The 25367-nt window shown below is 44.2% G+C and overlaps 1 protein-coding gene and 1 long non-coding RNA gene across 7 annotated transcripts in view; one reads left to right on the top strand and one right to left on the bottom strand.

The window, feature by feature from the left end:
* Positions 1–20804, bottom strand: part of PARL (presenilin associated rhomboid like) — a 127466-nt gene extending 106662 nt beyond the window's left edge. For 3 of the 6 annotated variants that reach the window (XM_075195680.1, XM_075195684.1, XM_075195685.1), the window contains exons 1-3: positions 20707–20804; positions 19861–19981; positions 6659–6845 (exon numbers count right to left, since the gene is read on the bottom strand). In XM_075195680.1, coding sequence (XP_075051781.1) covers positions 6659–6845; positions 19861–19922 — 249 coding nt within the window. In that variant the 5' untranslated portion in view covers positions 19923–19981; positions 20707–20804. Of the gene's footprint in view, positions 1–6658; positions 6846–16580; positions 16660–19860; positions 19982–20682 lie in introns of those variants that run through there. The other 3 variants (XM_075195681.1, XM_075195682.1, XM_075195686.1) reach the window with 3 other exon arrangements.
* On the top strand, positions 20725–24175 carry LOC142138754 (uncharacterized). The gene is made up of 2 exons (XR_012688108.1): positions 20725–20935; positions 23559–24175. It is a non-coding gene; the product is annotated as an uncharacterized LOC142138754 (long non-coding RNA).
* The last annotated feature ends 1192 nt before the right edge of the window (positions 24176–25367 follow it).

The following is a 25367-nucleotide window of genomic DNA, read 5'->3' as shown; positions in this document are numbered from 1 at the left end:
TAACGGTCGTCAGTCTTTCCACAGCCAAAGAGAAGGACTGCCAAGGCGGTTCTACCACTGCTGAAGATACCTCCTGGGCTGAGCTGTTTTGCACCTGAGCCTCCGCAGCACAAGCTGCGCAAAGGGCGCCTCGGTCTGTGTGTCCAACAGAAAGTTTTGCATCACATTTTGCACAGGTATAATACATAACAGAAGGCACAGAGTAACCCTTGCTTTTGGCTTTCCCCTTGTCAGTCATTGTTCTCTTTCTTAAAATAATTATTAAAAGAAAAGTAGACAAAATGAGACTATTGTAATAGCAGATTCCTGTGCTAGAAAGTCTCTTTAAATTGAAAACACCACTCCTTATTATGAAAAGACTGTGCAGTACTGTCTGTAAAAATCTTTAAACATGAAATAATTCACCAGACAAATATATAAACCTCCACAAACTCTATAGTTATACAAGCCTCTAAACTCCTAGGCAGCTATGACTATAAGTAGAGGAGAGGCATAGCTGAGGAATAGGGCCGCGCTGACACGCTGTTCACTGCAGTGACTCTCCGTCCAGCGCGCGGGAAGAACAGCCTGAGAGGAAGGAAGTTACTTAAAACTCCTTCTCCCCCTTCCTGTGCTGAAGCCCGCCCCGCTTACCTCGCAATCCTGGTCCATTAAGTCTTCGCAAAAATGGCTACTCAGGAGTGTCTGGCGCGGTCTTAATAACAATGCCCAGGTTCACGCACCCAAAAAGTGCAGGCTGACTCATCTCAGCTGAGTGTGAGCGCTGCATCTGTCCCCCATATCTATTACTATTATGCTCATTTTTAGGGGCGAGCGGGGACTTGTCGGCAGAAAACAGCGCAGCACAGAGGAGAGGCTGACCCAGCTCCAGATATCCGCTAATGAGGCAGGGACTGTGGCCGCGGGATTCTATACCCGCTAAAACGGGGCTCTTTCCAGGCTTCACTAAGCCTCGCCCTTCACACAGCCTCCCCCTTTCTTCCAGGACTTTCACTATGGGAAAGCCGGCAGAAGGTGTAAGGTAAGTGAGCCCAGGGCTTCTCTTACCTGCGCTGGGACTCAGAGTGAGCAGAGCAGCGTCCTACTCACTCTCCTGGGTATTTAGGATGTAAAACAAAAACATGAAACCTACATAGCTAACAGAGTATAGGCAGGAGCCTATACCCTAGTGACCTTAGCTCCAAGTCACTTAGAAAAACTGAGGATCTCTCTGGAGAGGAGGGGCATAGCAGGGGAGGAGTCCAAATATCTAGCAGTTAAAGTGACAAGACTCCTGAGCCCACTACTATACTCCAATGTCTTGCAGTGTCCCCCAATGACAGGGAAGAGAAATTTGAGTTTTACGAAACTTCATAGGATCATATCAATCCTGGAGTAGAAGTTACTAAAAAGTATATTCCCTGGTTGAGGGTTCCTTGACTTTCTAGGTGTCATACAAAAGGTGAGTTTTAAACAAGTTCAACAAAGCCTTTGTTTTTCTGAGTTCTGAGCTGCTAGTTAAAGTAGCCACAGGTGTATCTGTCCAATTTGCTATAAGAAGTCATGTTAAAGTCTCTAGCAATAATCACCTCTGCTTTCCACACCCATAAGAGTATGGAGTTCACCTCATTAAAAAACGGATGTTGATTTTAGTTTGGAACATATAGATTTTAAAGTATGCAAAGTTATTGAATTTTCCTACAAAAATCCCAAATCTCCCTCTTTTCGTCTTCCTACTATCGCATGCGTGGAATGTTTGGGTATAACCTAGATTTTAGATCAGGATAGAACCATTGAGTGAAATGTTTTTTTTTTTAATAAAATGACTAATTCCCCTTTGTGAGATAAAGAATGTGGCCCTTTTCTGGGGGCTATTAACTATACAGACTACAGTAAATGATTGCTCTGTTGTGAAAGAGTATGAACTGGATTTGATTCAGGTCGCAGGCTTAGCGTGGGTATTCTTTGAATTCCTGGGTATGATGGGCAACTCTTTTGTAGGTGTTCTTTGAGGTTTAGAAGCCAGTAGAAGGGCCTTTGGCATCCGAAGAGGAGGGGCCAGCTGTAATATCTGGTACCGAGTAACCCAGTAGCAGATTAAGGGCTTAAGTTCCTTCCTTTTAAAGGAGAGTCAATGGGGTCATGTCCTGGAAAAAGTGTAAGGATGAGTCTTCAAACTGGACATAATGGCGTTCCCTGATTTTGTGTTAGATAGCCTTTTTGGTGGGATAGTAATAGCACTTAAAAATTACATCTTGGGGCTGTAAGGTGTCTTGGGCTCTAGGTCTGAGAGCTCAATGAGCTGTGTCCATGAGCAGTTGGTCTTCAGGCATCTCAGGAGAATAATCTTTTAGGTATTGTTCCAGGGAGGATGACTATCTTTTCTGGAATGCCAATATAATGCAGGTTGCTGTGTCTCACTCTATTTTCTTTGTCTTCTTGTTGCAGCATGTTTTATTTGAGTTGCTGGACCGTATAATCTGTAGTTTGCTGGGAGGCAATTACCTCATCTAATTTAGACTGAATATGATCCATTCTATCGCGTAGATCATTAATCTTAGATTTGGGGGAGTTGACCGTTTTATGAAGCTATGTGTGACAGTATGTCTTTGATTTCCTTGAATAAGGAATGAAGGTCCTTACAAGTCAGCAGGGAGTGATCAGACTGATGTCTAAGACGGATTTATATTTCAATTAGGCAAATCACTGAAGTTTTCTGTGGTCTATGTATTTTCTGCAACAAATTGGAATTTATACAGAGTTGTCAGATTATAGCAGTGTATTAGAGAATACTGTAGGAAAGATCCTTTAATTTAGCATTATCAAGGAGATCTGAAAACACAGGGATGAAGAGAAAAGGGCCACACTACATTATCTGCAAACCAGTCCCAACCACTGGGATCAGACAGTGGATTAGACGGTGACAGTCCCTTTTTAGAGTATTAGTAATACAGTTTAGGGTTTCCACCAGGTGATGGTTTTGCACAAGTAGTGGAAATGGTACAGATATTGAAGTCAAACAAGGGGCTAATAAATGGTAATGGTTATGCACAAACAGATGTCCTAAAATAGATGAAAATGTTCCTTGAAAATGGTAAGCATCTAAAAAATCTATAAATAGAAGAATGCCAAACCACAAATCTCAATCTCAGCAAACTGTGATCATGTCTGACAGCTATTTGCTCCGCTTGAATATGTAATAATTCCTCAATCTATGTAAACAATGCTGGGCGAATGTAGGTGTTGTAAGTTGCTCAGTGTGGTGCAGGTTTAAACCAGGTTTTGCTTCAGCACAAATAAAATTAAATTACATTGCCAGCTCCTACTTGTACCAGGACCCCAATTAGAATACCATCCTTGGAGTACTCAATGGATATGTACTTAGACCGGTCCTCATTAATATCTTTCATTGGTGACATTACTGCTGTTGAAGGGAAAACCTGTATTTTTTGCACATGAGAAAGTTAAAAACGCACACTAGGTGGAGGGGGGTTGTGACCAAAATGATTAATAATCTAAGTAGATTAGATAAATGGTCAGGACTGTGTAAACTACAGTTCAATGCCAAAAAAGCAGAATCATGCACTTGGGTCTCAAAAACTGAATTGACCTTCTGTGACGAAATGAGTGTGATAACCCTGTGACCATTCGGTTTCTCATTTCTCACATAATGTGAATTATAGCTAGTACTTTTTATAGCCCATGCTTTTTTTTTCCCAGCTCACCAAACTACAACTGCATTGTCCAATAACATGTGGTTAAGGGGACATTGTAGTTCAGTGTAAATATGTATATTGTGTATTGTATATTGATGACTTGCAGTAAGGTTGCTATTCATTGTCCTTAAATTGAAACCAGGAGGGTTATGGGTAAAGATCAAGTGGTGTCAACAATACATTCTTTCTCCCCCCTCCTTCCTCTACAGGAAGCATGGAACAGCTGGGGACCCTGTGACATCACAAAGTAGTGTTAGGGATTAATTTTAGGAGGGGCTCACTGCTACCTTATCCTTGGAAGTAGGGGAAGCCAATTTAGCATCAATTGTTCTCCTTAGGACTAGTCCAGACGTTCTGTCTGCATCCCAGCAGGGGGCTTCTGTGAAAGGACAGCTCATCTTCACTGCCCTGTCCAAACCCCCTAGTCCTGCACTGGCCAATGGTTAAGAAGAATAGACCCAGGGGTTTGCCCAGGGAGGGGAAAGACTGTGGAAATTAGACCTGAGATATAAGGAACGACTCTAGGGGGGAAGGTTCTTTCTGGGATTCATTCATGAAGGTGCAAGATCGAGTTTTGAGTTGTCGTTCTCTAACTAGGGTCTATATATGCAGCTGAGAGAGATCCATGGGTCGTGAAGTCTGGACAGCCAGGTGACTATAAGTCCTTAAGCTAGTGGGGTAAGGGACGGATAAAGTGGTAAACCTGCCTGGCTTTTATTTACTGTGTGTACATAATATTCTAGTGTTGTTTGTATGACAATAAATATACTGTTGTATTTTTATAACTGCATTTTGCCTGAGTGACCATACAAATCCTAGAAGGTACTGGGTAGACTTCCCTGGCATAGGAAGGCACCCGTGGGTGGCCAGCCAGCATGAAGTGGGTAGCATTGGGCCAGATAAACCCGGTATCTTCACATTTTTGGTGGCAAGCAGTGGGGTCACTCAGTCCTAGGTCCTCTCTGGGTAGAGCTGCAGGGGAACTGTATCGTGATACATTCCAGGGCTCTGCAAAGCAGTTAGCACTAGAAACCAGTTACCACATTATCCTCAACTTACTCCTAAAGGCTTTAAAGCAGAAAGTGTCACAAAAAGCGTTGTGGGCTTTAGGCGAGGGAAGATGCCACCTAAGTGCCGATTTGATTAGGGGAAGCGCACCCCGCCAGTGGAGAGCGGAAGATGGAACCGTGTCTCAAAGAGGCGAAATCACAGTGAGGTGATTCCTGGAAGTAAAATGGGTGTAAGCTCTAGGAACAAGAGAGCAGATCACAGCCCAGTGTTGAAAAAGTTCCCAAAGGAAGGGACGAATCAGTCCAGTACAACCAGGAGAAAGGTGTACTGGGATGAAGGACTGTGGCAGAGTCTGCAGGATGGGGATATGGATGTGTTGAACCACCCCAGCACATTTTGGATTATTGGGATAAGGACTGCCCAAAGATTATCATGTGGGAAGGAGCCAGTCTACAGGAGAAATTGGAGAACCTGTTGGATGTGTTCCTAATGTTGAAAGAGGAAGCAAGTGCCTGTAATTTTCGGGATGAACCAGAATGGAGTGATTTTACAAATGAAGGGCCTGAATTATTAAGGATCTTAAATGAAGAGGTATCTTATTTCAGTCTCCTGGACAAAACCATGTTACAATGCAAGGGGTGCAAACTAGTTTTCTGTTTTGCACATAAGTTAAATACTGACTGTTTTTTCATGTAGCACACAAATACTTGATAGCTTATTTGTACACTGAAATTTAAAGGTAATATTTGTGTGCTACATGAAAAAGCAGTCAGTATTTAGCTTATGTGCATTTTGCCTGAATGACCATACAAATCCTAGAAGGTACTGGGTAGACTTCCCTGGCATAGGAAGGCAGCCGTGGGTGGCCAGCCAGCGTGAAGTGGGTAGCATTGGGCCAGATAAACCCGGTATCTTCACATCTTCCCACTCCATTATACAGCTGCAACTCCTCACACATTTTGAGTAATGTGTCCTGATGGGATCCACTGAAGTCAAAACACCAAGATGGTTCCATTGACTACTGGCCATGCCCATGTATATGTAAAGCAAAACGGCCTAGTTGTCAGTCACTGCTTATTTAGTTAGTGAAGTGTCTCCCTCCTGACATGGCACACTGCACTAAAGGACTGAAATATAGCATGGTGAACATATTAAGTTTAGTTAAATATAAAAACTTCAGTTAATTAATTTGCTATAGAATAATATACATTTTAATTTAATGCCTCCGTATATAATCAAATCCCATTCATATATTCGCTCACATAGTATCAAAAGTAGACATATGAGCATATTCAAAAAGTAAGGTTTGTATGACACAATATTTTAAGATTATTATATCAATATCAATTTAACATGGGTTATGTGCGCTCCAGCCTTGGTGTGTCAATCTGTGTGTATGCCCCAGTCTTTGTGGTCCAATCTGTGTGTGTGCCCAGTCTGCTATACCCTGTGTACAATCATAATGACAATCATCAATTTAACAGACATTATTGTTGCAGTAAAAAATTGTTTCAAAGTGAGAATATCGTGGGCAATTATCAGGGATATCTAATAAGACCACTGCATAATTAGTGAAAAATACAAAAGAAATGATAAACAATTATAAGTGTGACAACAATATAAAGCTTTCTAGTAGTTTAAAAAGTAATATGATTCCTCTGTTTTCAGTTTTACTAACACCACAGGAGACATAAAGGAGAGGTAACTTGACACAGGTGAGGTAGGGGATGTAAGCTGGGTAGCCTTGTATCATATGATAAGTTATGTATTATACTACAGTTGTAAAATGAATATAACAATAATTTGACACTATTAAAATTCCTAAAGTTTTTGGGGGTTTAGGCAGCCTCCATACATTCACTTCACAAATTCCCACACCAGAACTTCTAAACTTCCACTTTGACCACTGTGTAGATCCATGCATTTATAATCCAGAAAAAAAACATACATACCCCAATAGTGAAAAGAAAAGGTTTGTAAAGTTGTTTCAGCACGTTGGTACGCGTGGGATGGACAGGTTCTGCCACGGAGGGTGTAAAGCTGCTTTTAATTGTCCCATGGCCATTCTGAACCTCACTTTCAACTCTTTCTGGCTTCTTTGGAACCCTTCTGAACCCATTCCTTTGTTCAATCAGAAGCCTATGTAAGGCATAAATGCATGGGAGTTAGCAAAGACTACAAGCCATTGAATGTCATAATATTTTTTTATTTTTTTTAAGCCATATGGAAACCTGCATGACACTAATAGAGCAGAAAAATATATGACAATCCTCTCATTTTCTTAAAGGAGTCATCCCACTGTACATCAATTTTATTTATTTTTTTAACTACTATGATGTCCCCCACAATACAGCACAAAAAAAAAATAATAATGTATTGTTTGTACACACTGTCTGCTTAGAGTTCTCAGAAACACTATTTCCTCCTCAATCCTCCATGGCATTCAATACAATGGGTAGGTTTCCTTCCCAGTCTAGGTAGATACATATAGCAGTATACAAGACAGTTCCTCCTCTTTCCCCCACATATTTCCTGTCTCTTGTAATAGGTAGATTAGGTAGGGTTTTACTATTTTCTGTAGTACAGTACTTTGTTGTGGTCAAGCCACACGCTACCCGAGGGTGTAAGTTGGGGTATGGGCTGGCTACCCAGGGAACACCAGCCTGTTACCTCCAAGAGCAGATGTGCTGTAAAAATTTAAATTTTCATGCCAATTATTGTTCCTCGGCGGTCTGCACATGCAAGTGCGCCACGTCATAGGTCACAAAGATTGAGGTCAGGCACTTTAGTTTGTTAGCTAGCTAATGTTCAGTACTATTGTAGAGCCTGTTGATGGGAAGAAGGAGAGAAAACTACAGCAACATATAGATGTGGGGCCTGTGAAAAGCCTTTAGCAACTAAGTATTTTCAACAATATGTGGTTCTCCAGGAAAGGGAAAAACTCAGCCACCCACCCCCAAGTTCCAGCTGGAATTCTTGTGCATGAAACTAAGCAAACCAGGCCACCTAAAATGTCAATACCATCTTGTCCAGAACCCTCATAAAGAAGTGTACAGAGGTATGTTTGAAAGCCAAAAGAGATCTTACCATCTTCTGTAAAGCCTGAATTTTCTCCGGGCAACAACACCTGCTGTTGTAGGGTATTGGATAGAAGTCCGAAAAAAATCACCCTTGGTTGGAGTCAACTTGGACTTCTTTAAATTGAGGATCCAACCGTGGGACTCCAGAGTCTCGGTCATTACCCTTCAGGAGAACTGCTGGAGACTCTGCCTTTAAAAGATTGTCCAGATAAGGATGATTGCAATCCACTTGGACCGCACATCACAGCCATGGCCGCCATGATCTTTGTGGCCAGACCTAAAGAAAGTGCCTGTAATTGGTAGTGACCCGACTGAACCGCAACCCTAAGGAAGGAATGATGACCCATTCAGATGGGAACATGCAGATAGCCATCTTGAATCTGGGCACCCTAACCTAAGAGTTTAAAGATTTTCAAATCAGAATTTGCCTGAACGAGAAGTTGAATTTTGGAACAAGAAACAGGTTGGAATAAAAAACCCAAAACTTTTGTGATTCCTGAACCAGAGTAACGACTCCAAAGGAAATCAGGGTGTGAATAGCCTGTCTCAGAGCTACCGGGGAAGATAACAAGGAGATCGATCATGTAACACTGGTCCATAAATCCCTGTACGCAGACATCCATTGTAGACTGAAACCACTGATCTCTGAACGGAAGAAGACGAGCTCCCACCACGCCAGACCACAGAGGGGCAGAATGGCTGCTAAACAGATTGCTTGTCTGCTGACTTAGCTGCCGAACACCGAGCAGACTAGGCCTGACGTCCACACTGCAGACCACCCTAGGGGCGAAACACTGACCTCTGGAGGACTGACCCATGACCCAAACCCGAGACCTGCCTGGAGATCGAAAGGACTGGAACCTGGACATTCTTAGCTTGGGAGCATTGGCAGCAAGAAAAGTACTTTTTCCTCCTGTTGCTTGACTGATAATGGAGTCAAGCTGAAGCCCAAACAAAACACCTCCAGAAGAATGAACGGTCTCAAGAACCTTTTTAGACTCAACATCAGCCTCCCACAATTTAAGCCAAAGAGTCAGATGAGCAAAATTCGCAGAGGCAATCAGAGACCCAATCAGTCCCACATCCAGGACCACCGCTACCAAGAAACCCATAGCTCTCTGAATCTGTTCCACCAAAGGAAGCAGTTACGAAAATAGTCTCCTAGCCAACAAACTCTTAGACAGCTGTTCTAACCAGCGTTCTACAAATTTGATAACCCATGCCTACGACAAAGCGGGCCACAAAGTTGGCCACCACCACCACGAAAATGGACTTAAGGATGCCCTCAATCTTGCCGTCAGCTCTGTCCTTAGGAGTGACTGCGTTGGGAAGAGGGATGTAGTGACCTTAGCCAGCCTTGCAACCGGAGCATCTACTTGTGGTGGCACCTCCCATTTCGCAAGAAACTGAGGAGAAAAGGGATAACAAGACTGCAGCAGACGGGACACCTGAAACTTACGATCCAGTGAACACCAAAGCTCACCCAACAAATCTTCCAATTGTAAAGAAGAGGGAAAAGACAAAGAAGTCTTTGTCCACCGTGTAAAGAGAGAGGGTTATGCAGTCCCAGGGACTACTGCCTCAGGAATCTCCAAAACCTGATGCACAGCCTGTATCAAATCCTCTACACCATGTTGCTCAGGAGGAACTTCCCCCACAAAAGAAGAATTCTCCATGACAGAATCAACCACCACTTCATCCTGCTCCTGGGAAGAGCAGTCAGAATCTGACTCATTTCCCTGCAGAGGCACCGCAATCTACCTGTGTTTACGAAAGGAAGATGGCATAGAGTATTGCAACATCCTCTCTTAGGAGGAAGAAACGGAAACCAAACCCTGTAATCGAGTCCAGGCGGGCCTCACCGAGTTGGAACCAGAGCCCTCTGTCGCACACAGTATGCGGTCCCTAGACTGGCAGGCTGCGCACACCACATCTATGCCTGACAGTCATCAACTTGGGAGTTACAGACGGCACAGTAGAGCTGGCTGTTCCTGTCTGATTGTGGCAGCGCACAGTCCAGGCGGGCCTCGCCGAGTCGGAACCAGAGCCCTCTGTCGCACACGGTATGCAGTCCCTAGACTGGCAGACTGCGCACACCACATCTATGCCTGACAGTCATCAACTTGGGAGTTAAAGACGGCACAGGTGAACTTCATCATAAAAGTCACCACAGCCTTAACCCTCAAGGATCTCCCCCTATCTGACACTTCACACACTGAAAAAAAAAAAACACAATGAAAAAGACAAGAGGCACACAATTAAAGCACAGAAATTGAACCTGCTATACAGCCAAAGAGCTCGAACAGTGTAAGAGACAAACCATTGAGAAACCCCCCCCACAACACAAGACAAGGGACAGAGATGGGGGGAGCTGGAGCTCCAAAATGTCTGCCTATTCTGGTGTCTGGTGCTAGGGATGCCAGGCACAGCTTGCGGCGACTGTGGTCGGCTCCTCGGAGGCATCCAGCAATGGAAGCAGGGGGACGCCAGCGGAGGTATCTCCAACCATCCGTGCTGTGCACTGCCACAATCAGACAGGAACAACCAGCTCCACAGTGACAGACACGGCTCTGTGAACCGTCAATGCGGCTGCTATGTGACAGGAGACTGAAGCCTCCAATAAAAAGTACAATTAAATAAAACAAAATAAAAGTTAACAGGGCTGCAAGGACCTAAAACAGCGGGATTCGCCAGACACTAAACCTAAACTGAATCCCATACAGGAAGTGGGGTATAGAAAGGCAGGAGCTAGGGCTAGTTAACAAGTTCTTAAAGTGCCCGTAGCCTATTCAAACTACTCTATTGCCCAGTGTCCACCAATTGGAGGATAGAGAAATTAGTCTAGCTTAGATTGTGGGGAGATACAGATGTTCAAGAAAAAGCAAGCAGACAATACATGTTGATAAGCATTGAGGTTACCGGAGAGGCATAGAATTTCTGTGTTAAGCATCTTTAGATGCCATTGCTTTCGCAGCAAGGACAATGGCATCAACAGCGGAGGCTCTGGTTGCGCTCTTGGGCAACCAGAAACTGAAGAAAAAAAATAGTCTAGCCAATCTCCCATTTGAAGGATCCCTGCTCATTGTAGACAAATTGGACACTGGCATACAGATATGATGGTGGAAGACGCAAAAAACATGAACAAAATCTGAAGTCAATCTCAGCACTTCATCTATCAGACCATAATAGACATTTACAACAGTCGAAAACAGATTAATCCGGGAAAATGGTCTCTATACCAGGTTTCCCAGCTACGGATAGGAAATGTTGCCATTTTCCAAGTGGACGATATGACAAGCAGAAAAGAGGATTTTTACTTACCGTAAAATCTATTTCTCTTTCTCCACTGGGGGACACTGCCAGACATTGGGCTATAGTAGTGGGATTGGGAGTTTAGGCACTAAAAACTCTTTGATTTTTACTTCCCTCCTCTGCTATGCCCCTCCTCTCCTAGATACCTCAGTTTTGACTAACCAAGTGTACTATAAGGAGCTGCCCAAAGGGCAGAAGAATGTAAATCAAAAACATTCATAATCAGATCGTCTACAGAGCAAGGGAGAGAGCGCAGTGTCCCCCAGTGGAGAAAGAGAAATAGATTTTACGGTAAGTAAAAATCCTCTTTTCTCTCTCCTACCACTGGGGGACACTGCCAGACATTGGGGACATACCAAAGCAGCCTCATGGGAGGGAATGCTCTGGAGTGGCTGCATGTAATACTTTCCTGCCAAAGCTCGCATCAGAAGATGCGAAAGCCTGCAATCTGTAAAACTTTACAAAAGTATGAACAGACGTCCAAGTGGCCGCTTTGCACAGTTGTTCAGCCGAAGCCCCATGGCGTGCCGCCCAGGATGCACCAACAGCCCTGGTCGAGTGAGCCCTAAGCGTCTGAGGAACTGGCCGAGAAGCTCGGACATAAGCCAGACTAATAGTGGAAGTAATCCACTGAGCAATAGTCTGTTTAGACGCCGGCCAACCACGCTTCTTGACGTTGTATAAAACAAACAGATCCTTTGTTTTACGAGTAGAGGCTGTGCGGTCCACATAGCACCGGAGAGCCCTAACCACATCCAGTAGATGAAGATCGTAATCAACAGAGTCAGTTGAAGACGACAAATCCGGACGAAATGCCGGAACCACAATCTCCTGGTTGAGATGGAACCTAGACACTACCTTTGAAACAAAGGAAGGTTTAGTACGTAACACCGCTCTATCTTCATGAAACACCAAAAATGGAGAACTACAACAGAGTGCTGCCAATTCCGACACCCTCCTAGCTGAAGGTATAGCTAGAAGAAAAACCGTCTTCCAAGACAGATGGTGCAATTCTGCGGTATGAAGGGGCTCGAATGGAGGAAGACAAAGAGCCCTCAACACTAAATTCAAGTCCCAAAGGTTCTACCGGATGAGAAAATGGGGGTTGAATATGAAGGACTCCTTGTAAAAAGGTCTGAACCTCACTCAGAAGTGCCAATTTTCGCTGAAAATAAATTGACAGTGCAGACACCTGAACTTTAAGGGAACCCAGTCTGAGTCCCTTTTCCAGGCCCTCCTGCAAAAAAGCCAACAGTCTAGACAGGCTAAACCTGGAAGTATGGAAACCCTTGGATTCACACCAAAGGATATAAACCTTACAGATCCTATGATAAATAGCCGCAGAAGATGACTTTCTTGCCCTAATCATGGTGGCAATAACTCGTGACGAAAAACCCTTAGCCTTAAGAACTAAGGATTCAGCAGCCACGCCGTCAAAGCCAGCCGATCTAAATCGAGATAATGAAGAGGGCCCTGAACTAGCAGGTATGTGCGCATGGGCAGACGAAACGGCTGATCTGCTGACATTCCCAGAATGTCTGAGAACCACGCCCTGCGAGGCCAATGAGGGGCTACCAAGATTGCCTGAACGCGTTCTCTTTTTAGCTTTTTCAGAACGCGAGACAGCATCGGAAAAGGTGGGAACAGATACACCAGCCTGAAGCGCCACAAAATCGCCATGGCGTCTGCTGCGTATGCTCGAGGGTCCCGGGACTTTGCACAATACCGAGGGACCTGACAATTCAGTCTGGAAGCCATGAGGTCTATTTCTGGTAGACCCCATTTCTGAACTAGAAGAGCGAATACCTCTTTGCACAGGGACCACTCCCCTGGATGAACTTTCTCCCTGCTTAGGGAATCGGCTTCCCAGTTGTCCACTCCCGGGATATATACCGCCGATATCTGGGGAACGTGATGTTCCGCCCAGATTAGAATCTTGGCAGCCTTTTGCATGACTGCCTTGCTGCTAGTTCCTCCTTGATGATTCAAGTAAGCCACAGCTGTGGCATTGTTTTCCTTCCAGAAACCACTGAGCTTTTAACAGTCTTGAGCACAGCTCTCAACTCCAATATGTTTATGGGAAGAGCTGACTCCTGGGGAGACCAGAGTCCCTGAAACCTTAACGGTCCCGTGACTCCTCCCTAACCCGAAAGACTTGCGTCCGTGGTCACTAAGGTCCAGGGGCCCGATTTGAGGGTCTGACCTTTGCTTAGGTTGCTCGTGGAGAGCCACCACGTTAATGACAGTCGAGTTAAAGGAGACAGTCGAATGAACTGTCTGTCCAACCGTTCCTGTGACCCCGACCATTTCCGGAGAATTTCCAACTGAAGAGACCGGGAATGAAATTGGGCAAACGGAACTGCCTCGTACACCGACACCATAGTTCCTAGAAGTTTCATGCAAGAGAGCATGGACACTCGAGGACGATCCAATAATACTCTGGTTCTCCGCTGGAGGGCGATTATCTTTTCCTGAGGAAGGAACACCCTCTGAACCATTGTGTCGAACACCAATCCCAGAAAGCGCATGCGCTGAGCTGGGATGAGAGACGATTTTGGCACATTCAGAATCCACCCATGGTCCTCCAAGAACTCCATTGTGGTCTGAACCTGGCGAGATAAAATCTCTGCAGACCTTGCCTTTAAAAGTAGGTCGTCTAGATATGGAATTATCATGACTCCCCTTCTTCTCAGGGCACTTGCCATAACTGCCATGATTTTTGTGAACACTCGAGGAGCAGAGGTCAGACCAAACGGAAGGGCTCTGAATTGAAAATGATCGGAACTCACCGCAAACCTCAGGAACCGATGATGCTGTTCCCATATAGGAATGTGTAAATACGCATCTTTTATATCGATGGAAGCTAGAAACTCTCCCTCTTCCATCCCTGCAATGACTGTCCGAAGAGACTCCATTTTGAATCTCTGGACTACCACTTGCTTGTTCAAGGACCCGAGATTCAGTATAGGGCGAAATGTTCCGTCCGGCTTCGAAACCAAGAAGAGATTGGAGTAGAACCCCTGACCCCTTTCTGGCCCCGGCACCGGAACCACCACTCCAGCACCCTGAAGCTTCGCCACTGCCTCCAGCAGGGCCTGACTTCTGAAGGGACAAGCGGGCACCGGTGAGGAAAGGAACCTTATTGGTGGAAACTGGATTAAGTCTATAACATATCCTTTTGACACTCCTCGAATCCAAGCGTCCGACGTGACTGACCACCACTGGCGCTTGAAGAGAAGAAGCCGTGCCCCCACCACGGTTACCCGCGTGGGGGCCAAGGAGTCATGCAGCAGGTTTTTCACTGGGACGCGACGTTCCCCGTCTGGGAGCGCCCCTACCTCTGCCGCCGCCTCCTCTGGAAACCGCCGGCTGACCCCTTGGTGGGCCGCCACGGCCCTGCGAGAAGGAGCGAAAGGACCGAAACCGAGCTTGACGCGGTTTACGAGAGCCCATAGGAAGAATATTACTCTTCCCTCCTGTGGCTACCTCAATCACTTTCTCAAGCTCCGGCCCAAACATAGTGACTCCATCAAAAGGGCCTCTTAGATTCAGCATCCGTCGTCCACGAACGTAACCACAGGGAATGTCGTGACGCCATAATAAGGCCGCCAATTCTGGCATTGACTGCTACTGCATCCATGGATGCCTGTCCCATATAATCCGCCGTCTCCTGAATGTGCTCAGCGAGAACCAGGAGATCAGGTAGTGGAGCATTACTTTGGATGGCCGAGATCAACTGCTCTGCCCATATCTGCACCGCCTTATTTGCCCATACCATTGCCATAGTGGGCCTAAACAAGCTGCCGGAAGCCACATATGCGGACCGGAGCGCATTGTCACACTTTTTGTCAGTGGGGTCTTTAAGAGATACTCTCTCCTGGGTAGGAATGGCAGAAGAAGTGGACAACCTGATAATGGGTCTGTCCACCTTGGGAGACGCCTCCCATTTTATACAATCCTTTGTTGAAAGAGGGTAAAAACTCTTAAATCTACCCGGCATAACAAACTGTTTTCCTGGGTTTAACCAAGCGTCTGTCACAATCTGTACCATCTCTGATGACGGTGGGAAAGACATAACCTGAGATTTAGTCCTTTTGAAAATAGAGAAACCTGAGGGAGCCGAGGGTGTAGGGTCAGCAAAACCAAGGCTATGCCTAATACCTAACACCAGGCTTTCAATATTACCCACCGAGGTGGTCATAATACTCAGTGAGTCTTCTTCCTGAGTATCCGAGACTATATTTCCATCCTCATCTGATGGGATATCTGAGCCTGGGCTACGACCCTGGTTTACATCCAGTGAGGCCCTTTTGGCTCTGTGGGAGACTGCAAGTGGGCGATCATCACTATGAGTCAGAGAACTCTGTGAGGATGTGCCTGCAAATTCTGTCTGGTCACTCGCCCCTGCTACATGTGAAGAGCACTGCCCTGCAGTGAGAGATACCTGAGACTCTGTAACTACATTCTGACATATCTATGCAGCCTGTAACATCACCGTAGTAAACTTCTCCATAGTTGCAGCAAAGGATTTAACCCAAGGCGGCTCTACCATGGCTACCGGTGTTTGAGCTGGGGCGGGACGCTCCTGAGATCCGGTCTCACAAGCAGCGCAAAGAGCACCTTTGTCATGCTGTCCTTTTGAAAGTTTTACTTTACACATGGCACAAGTAAAATACAATGCAGACCCTTCAGAGGATCCCCTGTCAGAGGACTCCTTGTTAGACATTACTGGTTAAATACAGTCTAAACTGATTATGACTAGACAGATAAATGATTATTGTCTAAACAGTTAATGTCAGAATACAGCAATACACAATTTGTAGCCAGATCTATATACCCGGGTACAAATTTGCCCCACAGTAACTTTTAACCTCTCCCGCTAGGTAGAACCATGAATGTTTAAAATGTTTTTGCACACAAACAAACACAGGATTTAACGATACCAGTCACAGAAGAGGTAAATGAGAGGAGAGAAGCGACATGCAGCTGCTCGGTGTGAGCTAAAGATGGCGACTCTGCTGTGCAGGATCCTGAGAAGTGCGGGAAACGAAGGTCCTCCTCCAGCTCCGCCTTCATCAAAAAAATGTCTGCTCCTCTCTAAATTACCGAACAGCTCATCTATAATATGGCTGTCGGTAATCTCTCCACAACACGCTTGTTACAGTGCCCAGGTAGCATGTGCGTCTCTGCCCTCCTCCTGCAGCGCCGCTCTCTATAATAGAGGGAGCGATAACGGACCCCGCTGCTCGTTGTCAGGGGAAGTGGGGGTATGTAGGAGGGGGCTTGCTGGGTAGTCCGTCGGCGGGGAGAGATGGATCCTGGATCTCCCCCGCGCGACCTATCTCTGTGGCCCGCTGAAGAGGTCTACCTCCGTGGGCACCTAAAGCCCTAATGGCGCTATCCACAACTAACAGCTCGTTTCTAGGGGATGAACTACCGGCAAGACTGGTGAAGGAAGACCCGGGCATCAGCCACTTCTTACCTTGCGCGGGGATCAGGGTGAAGGAAGCCCAGGACTATTCATCCTCTCTGGGACTTAGGATCGATCCCCGCAAAGCAGCCTTAAGAAAAAATAAAATAAAAACGTGAAACACTATCACTAAATAACATATAGGCAGGAGTCTATACTAAACTGGCCTAACTCCTAAGGCACTAAAAAAAAACTGAGGTATCTAGGAGAGGAGGGGCATAGCAGAGGAGGGGAGTAAAAATCAAAGAGTTTTTAGTGCCTAAACTCCCAATCCCACTACTATACCCCAATGTCTGGCAGTGTCCCCCAGTGGTAGGAGAGAGAAATGACAAGGTATCCAGGTTCTACTCTCGACAGACAGTTCCATGGACATTCCACCTGGGCCATGTCCTTTTATTTCCACTCATCATTGACATTGTAAAAAAATAAAAAATAAAAAACCTTAGAAAGGAAAGAGCAGAGCTAACAGCATTCCATCCATTGTGGCCTAATCATCGATGGTGTCCTGTAGCCTTGGAGATGCTTTGGGAAAAACCATGGCCTCTGCCTTTTCGGCCAGAATGTCTGCACCAAAGTCCAATTCTTCAAACAATCCAGAGCAGCAATTTTAAATGGACTGGAGATGGAACGGAAGCTGTTTAGACATAAGGGAGTCTCAGAGCAAAGAATCAGCACACTATTGCAAGCGAGGGGAAAAAAAAAATATTTTAATATCTATTACAAAACTTGGAAGAAGTCTATCACATGATGCGACTCTAAATTCAATCCAACTGCAGAAGTTATTAGCCAGGTCACTGACTTGCTTCAGGATGGTCTCTGCAAATTACTTGCTTTATCTACACTCAAGTTGCAAGTGTCTGGATTGAGCGTGTTCATAGATACAACTTAAGCTACAGAAGATTTGATTATTCGCTTCTTCCAAGCACTGAAGAGGATCTGTCCCTCTATAAGGCATTTGTGGCTCCGTGGGACTCAATTTAGCTTAACACTATGAATTCTGACCCTTTTGAACCACTGCAAGAACTTTCTTTGAGATGGATGGCAATATTACTTCTGATCGCAGAGTTGGAAAATTACAAGTGCAGTAGTGCAAGAATCCCTTTCTGAATGTCTATGCAGATAATGTGGTACTTAGAGCCAATTCAGCATTCCTGCCTACAGTAGTATCTACATTCCACTTTATTCAGGAGGTTGTACATCCATCTTTTTGTCCACAGACTAATGATGAAAAGGAGACAAAACTACACTCATTGGACTTGGCAATAGAAATGTCCATTTATTTATACAGGACAGAATAATTTAGTGGCATAGAGCAGCTCTTTGTGATTCCTTGGAAAGGCTGTACCCTTTCAAAAAAAGCCATTTCCAGATGGATCAAAAGTAATTGTATAGGCATACAAGAGAAATGGCCATAAGGTGCCAGAAATCCTGAGGGCTGACTCTGATATTACTGTATTAGCGCTGACAATCAGGAGCTGCCCTCTGTTTTCTGACTTCTGATCCCTAAAGCCGAAAATCAAACGTTATTCATAACAATCGAAAACAGAGATGGCGCTGCTGATCAACAATCTTATACTCAAAAAGAATATAAACAAAAAAAGTGTAATAAATGTGAACTAAAATCAAACTCTGTGATAGGTATTGAAACTAAAAAAAAAAGCAATACTTCAAATCTACAATATCCAAAATGTACAACCATCCCAAGGTTTGCGTAGTCTCATTTCTAATTGATCAAAAAGTCGAACAAAAAGGGACATCCATTTTTATTAAATATTCCTCCCACGTGATATAGAATAGATAAAATAAAATGAAAAAAAAAAACAAAGTGTAGTACTGTAAATAATAATAATTCACATAGATATGTTCCCAAAGTAATCTTAGGTGATTAATAGTAATCAATACCAATATTGAAGCTTCTCTAAGGAAGAGGAAACTTTTACAAGTTACTATGCCGATTTAGCCAGACATATTGCACAAACAGACTCGACTTGTGGCATCTCTAAGAAATGCACAGGGTAGTTGGTGGAAATTTCAGCGAAAGAGGTAGAAGGACATCCCTTCACCTACGTCCGTGCATCACCGCTTTAAAATGACAATGTCCCTGTCGCATTTTGAAGTGACGTCCATTCAAATGTCGGCCTTTGCACTAGTCGCAATTTATTGTACAGTGGTCGGAAATGGGCTATGTCTGTGTGATGGTAAGTCAGTATTATTCACACTCGACATGGGCACACTCTGTGCCCATGTCGGTGTGTTAGCCTTCTGCCTTTTTATGTCGCGCTGAACACTGTCAGGCAATTCAGTATCAGTAAAATGAGTACCACCAAGGGAGACGGAGGAGAGCAGAGCTGCTAGTTTAGACTGACATTCAGAGAGCAGCTTAAATTGGTTAGGGAGGAGGTACATTATATGCTCCCTGGGGTCTACAGGGGTCCCAGCACATCAGTAGCCACAGTCCTTGAAGATAGTCCCCTTGTGCTGCACCTGTACCTACTGCAGGTCTGCTTTAGTCGAAGTTCCCCCTCCTGACCCAGCTTACCAAAGGAATCTGAAGTGTTCTTACTTATTGGGCTCCAGTGGAAGCTGACAGCATCTTTAACACCACCTTTAACTGTGCTGGGAAGAAGGACTTACCTCTACACTCTCACTTGTGCGTACCTTTGTTGGGCAGGATAAATCCTTGGTAGCTCTGTTAGAAATGTATTTAAAAGTGGGATGCCCAAAATTGGTACAATAAAAATAAATTAAGGTAACGGAACATGTTGTCCCCCGCCAAAGGGATTGGGACTAGGAAACGGCTCTACCCATAGCAGGCCTTGACGTAAAAGAATGACAGCCTGTAATATTTAGAATGGAATCTGTCCTCTGTTGAAATGTAAAGGAGAAGATGATGAGTACCAACATTAATAGGTACTGTTCTCCTGGAGTTTCACTCTAATGTGTAGCTGTTTTGCTGTCCTCCATCCTCTTTGCCTTTGACTTAAGATGTGCCATTTAGCTGCATCAGCAAAGATGCATTGTCATGTGACCCACTAGGACTACCAGATAAGATGATTTAGGAAACCCTTTTAAAATTACATGCAGAGTAATAGCAAGAGAATCAATGCATTCTCGAAAGCCTGATAGACAATATGCTTTGTGTTTCCCTGATGAAGTGAGCTTGTCTTACAACATTCAACATATAACTCTTCATGAATATTTAATGCAAGCCCAGAAAGACAGTAACCATCACTAGTCTTCTAGACAAAGGACCAACAAATTAAGTATAATGCATATACATATTTACACTGACCTTCGTCCTTGACACCAACATCTCCCCGTAGATGCTCTCCATATCCAGAAAGTTGGTGTCATTTTAATCCTCTATAACAAAGAGATTCAAACTCCTTTTCCTGTATGCATATCATGCACCTCTGAAAAACAGAGCACAATTGCATACATTACCTACCGAAACACAATTACAACAGTAGTTTATAAAATACAAAGCATTGATTAAACCCCAACATTATAATAGATTAACATTGCTGCTGATGTTCAAACAGAGTTGCCAACATTTTAAAATAATTTCCAGAGATAATTTGTTGCAAAGCATATATGTATGCACATAACACATTGTACGGTCTGGGCGGGCATTTATATATGACAATTCGCAAAGATATTTTTACCTTGGTTGTAATATATATTTTTTTAATACTTTAAATACTCCCATGCAAGAAATATGAACTTGTCATTTCTGAAAAACAAGAACTTTTCTATGGACAGATCTTTAGATCAGGACAGAACATGGAAATATGTTCACACTAAAGGTGGATATCAATAATATAAAAAGCTGTTGCCTTATGAAATAAAATCTATATCTGTACTGCAGCTTAACCAAATTCCAAATTGTGGTTAAAACATAAGTTCTACAAAAAGTACTGTAACACCTCAATGTTAACCATTAAGCATCTATAAAACATTTACATAAAATATTCATTCTACTATTAATATTTTACTATTGAAAATAAATCATTACGGAAGCGACGGTTAGCACTATTAATGATTATAAAACGGGCTTATAAATATTTGCCAAATATTAGACATAATAGAAGTTATTTCAGACTGAAGGTCACACCTCCATCCATATACATGTTGTCACCTTTTATCCCTCCTTCCTTGATAAGTCTCACTTTACCGGTCACTTCCTTAGGTAGCGGCTAAATCCCCTTCAGTGTAGGTACCCTGGCACGTCAATATGACGTCACAGGGTCATGTGACCGCAGCGGTCACATGGTACATAGTATTAGGCGGCTGCTGAAAGTCTATGGTACTCGGTGCAGGAGCTCCATCATTTCTTTCAGTTCCTGGCTGCATTCGTGTAGAAAAAGGTAAGTAGAAGGGGAGCAAGTGTGTGAGTGTGTGATGGTTGTAGCGCTGGCACAGGGGGGCATGTGTGATGGTTGTAGCGCTGGCACAGGGGGCATGTGTGATGGTTGTAGCGCTGGCACAGGGGGGCATGTGTGATGGTTGTAGCGCTGGCACAGGGGGGCATGTGTGATGGTTGTAGCGCTGGCACAGGGGGCATGTGTGATGGTTGTAGCGCTGGCACAGGGGGCATGTGTGATGGTTGTAGCGCTGGCACATGAGGACATGTGTGATGGTTGTAGCTCTGGCACAGGAGGACATGTGTGATGGTTGTAGCGCTGGCACAGGGGGGCATGTGTGATGGTTGTAGCGCTGGCACAGGGGGGCATGTGTGATGGTTGTAGCGCTGGCACAGGAGGACATGTGTGATGGTTGTAGCGCTGGCACAGGAGGACATGTGTGATGGTTGTAGCGCTGGCACAGGGGGCATGTGTGATGGTTGTAGCGCTGGCACAGGGGGGCATGTGTGATGGTTGTAGCGCTGGCACAGGGGAGCATGTGTGAAGGTTGTAGCGCTGGCACAGGGGGGCATGTGTGATGGTTGTAGCGCTGGCACAGGAGGGCATGTGTGATGGTTGTAGCGCTGGCACAGGAGGGCATGTGTGATGGTTGTAGCGCTGGCACAGGAGGACATGTGTGATGGTTGTAGCGCTGGCACAGGAGGACATGTGTGATGGTTGTAGCGCTGGCACAGGGGGGCATGTGTGATGGTTGTAGCGCTGGCACAGGGGGGCATGTGTGATGGAAGCTGCGCTGGCACGGGGGGGATGTGTGATGGAAGCTGCGCTGGCACGGGGGGGATGTGTGATGGTTATAGCGCTGGCACAGGGGGGGCATGTGTGATGGAAGCTGCGCTGGCACGGGGGGGAGGCATGTGTGATGCTGCAGGGCAGAGAGGTGACGTGTGACGCTGCAGGGCAGAGATGGGTACATGTGTGACGCTGCAGGGCACAGATGGGTACATGTGTGACGCTGCAGGGCACAGATGGGTACATGTGTGACGCTGCAGGGCAGAGATGGGTTCATGTGTGACGCTGCAGGGCAGAGATGGGTTCATGTGCGACGGTGCAGTGCAGAGATGGGTGCATGTGTGACGCTGCAGGACATTACACATGACAACACTCACCATCTTTTCTCTGATATTCCCCATGGTGCTCATTATCTTTTCCCTCACAGGCCCCGTGCCCACAATCGTGTCTCACTGTCGCTCACCAGCTTTTCCCTCACAGGCCCCGCTGCCTCAATCCTGACACCTCTCTTACTTCAAAATGAGAAAAGGCATCTTTTATTTGAAAGAGGAGTACAGCCTTACCAGCAAATGTGATAATAATACAGAGACCGTTATTGCCATAGATGTTGTGTTTTTTTTAAAAAAATACTGTATTTAGTCACATTTTGCTCAGATGATATTATCATTACAGGCCATGAGTATAATTGATTTTCTCACAACACCGTACATAAAAGACTTATCAATTATCTCACATAAATAACAATACATCCAGTTTTCTAAGCACTTTTTTTAGGTGTCATACTTCTGCTTTCTCACTTATCCATAACTTTTAAATTTTGCTATTTTTCAAGCATTCATTGTAGGGACCAGGCGAAAGGGCAATATAAGACATTCTGGAAGTTCACCGACCGTGCTCCTGCTCCTGTTAGGCCCTCAGTTTGCATTAATTGCCCAGCGTGGCAGGGCATATTTTTTTATTATTAGGGTGGTCTCCAAAGTCAGCGACTTCAGTGTCACAGCGCGGATGATTGTTTAATGCTCTGAGCGGAAGAACGGAGGTAACGACGTGGTGTTTACGCTAATGCCCCCACTCATAGTGCTGGATTCCTCTGCAGGACATGGCATAATCGCTACAGAGGTTCCCAGGCAGTGATTTCTGGAATGGCAGTCACTGCTTCACAGTGCTCTGTAGGATGGCAAGACTGTGAGTGTTAACCTTTCCACCACAGTGCTGGAAGATAGGTTTAGCAAGTTGATGTGGAACACAGGAATGGATACCTCTTAGTTGGGGCAGGCTTCATGTTTCCTTAAGGGGCCTGGGTCAGGTGGGCGATACTGGGTATATGTAAGCCCCCACTAGGCACTGGACTGGTGGAGGGTGCGTCCTTTTGAACAGCTACCAATGCATGTCTGGAGGGAGGTGCTTAAATAGTGTCCGTATGACTGGTCCCTACACTATATCCCAATGTTTCCCAGTGGAATATGTATAAAAATCCTATCATTTCTTCTATGTTTTATTTCCCTGATTACTATTGCAAAAATAAAACATTTTTCCTGGTACTACAAAGCAATTTTTGTTATATACTCCCCAGACTGCTGCAACCTCCATGTTGCTGTAATGATATCTTGATCCCCTACAATCCAATCAAATAGTTGCTGCAGGAATAACCTCTCTACTCTCCATCATTAATTACTGTCGTCCTACTGAAATCATCCTGTCTTCCATTTTAGTTATATTTTCACTACAAAAGTATTTAGTGCCGTCATATCCATTTCCACTTGTTACATCTATTATCACAGTCTCTACATACCAACCCTCTGCTCACGCTGACGCTTTTTTTATTTGCTTCTTCCAGGTTACCTCCGCTCTCAGGACTACGACCCTTCTTGAATGCTGCCCCTGGAAATCTTCAACAGAATCTCTGTCTGTCAAGTATTGTCTCTAACTGCAGAATCATGCTGAAAACTCACCGGTTTAACGAACAGTTCAAATAGTGCTTGTGACTTACTTCTCCCAGAGCTGCGCTCCAGAGGGTAAAAGGACATGTTCTGGAGCGGACTGTTATGGGTTTTCTTTTTTAAAGTGTCCGTTCATCAAGCGATATTAACGAAGGAGAAAGCAACAAACCTAATAGAGACAGTTTATTATTTTATTTCTACTCTCGAACTTCATGTTATTATCCACCTGACAATGCTTGATGAAATTACTGCGAAGAGTGATAGTTATGTTGTAGCTTGTTATGATGAGTACCAGCAAGTGGAATATATTACCTGATATTGTAAATGGACGTTATCAGACATTTGTGTGTGCTGTTACATATTGCAGACAGCTGAACGTTGTAATATACTGTATATTTGAATACTTCGTAAGAAATACATAATGTGATGGAAACAAAACCTACTGAAAGCAGCTTTTTTGTATATTTGTAATAAACTAGTTATTTATTTTACCATTAAAATGACTACATCTTTATTTTCTTTGCTTGCTAAACTTTCTCAAAAACATCTTAATGTTTAGTATATCAAGTCTGTACTTTACCTGTAATTGCTATGCCGACCAAGGTTCTCCCCCCAGCAATGGGGGACCCAGGAGGGGGTGACTGATCCAGGCAGCTGACCGGACCAGCACACTCATGGGGGTATATTTATTAAACTGCGGCTTTGTAAGAGTGGAGATGATGTCTATAGCAACCAATCTGATTCTAGTTATCATTTATTTAGTGCATTCTACAAAATGACAGCTACAAAATCATTGTTTGCTATAGGTAACACCTCCACTTTTCAAACCTGCAGTTTAGTAAATATACCCCATTGTCTTGCACTGTGTGTGATCTAATTATTTCAATAACATATTTAGTGCTGATACCATGCCATAAGCCTCTCTGTGAAAATGGTGCACAATAATTCACAATGTACAGTAAGTTACACACGTAGGACCACTACCCACAACTTGGACATACACACTGCTTTTTATGTAGCACATTTTCTTTTGTTTACAAGCCACCAGACCTGGAAGAAAAGTTTTAACCCAACCTCTCCTCCCCCTGTATGTTAGATATTTGTTACATGTCTATATGTGACCCGTGTGGAAGATATCTTCACACTTTCCTCTTGTGTCCTACAAGCATGCCAAATATTAGATAAATGCATAAAGTATACCTGCTGAACCAAGGATTGTAAAACAAATAATATACTTCTATCTATTCTCTTATCTTTTGGAAAAAAAGTAATGACATAATTTACCAATATATTATGAGAACCATCAGCCACATATTAGAACTTTTTATTGAATGCCTACATTACTTTTAGACTGACAATTATTACATATTCACACTTGTTTATGATTAAAATATGTCCAATTTTTGGAAAAAGATGCATCTAGCACAAAGTCTATTACACCACATCTGATTATAAGAAGGATCCCCGCATAATAAACTTAATTTTCCACCTATATCAGCAAGAAGTTACTTGTAATGCAATTTGCAACTGATCCATCGTAATCCCACAGGTGTTTAATTGGACAGTGTGCCACTGACTACATCTTTATTCACTCCAGGTAATTTTAAGTTAGGTGTGTCTGATTCTAAATTTGCTGTGCACAAATGTGGTGCACTCTAATTTTCATTGCACGCTGTGCCCTCCACAATAAGTGCTGAGAGACAAAA

The sequence above is a fragment of the Mixophyes fleayi genome, chromosome 2, assembly GCF_038048845.1.
Source record: "Mixophyes fleayi isolate aMixFle1 chromosome 2, aMixFle1.hap1, whole genome shotgun sequence".
NCBI classification, from domain to species: domain Eukaryota; kingdom Metazoa; phylum Chordata; class Amphibia; order Anura; family Limnodynastidae; genus Mixophyes; species Mixophyes fleayi.
The sequence above is the reverse complement of the archived record's forward strand: the minus strand, read 5'-3'. Positions and strand labels throughout refer to the sequence as shown.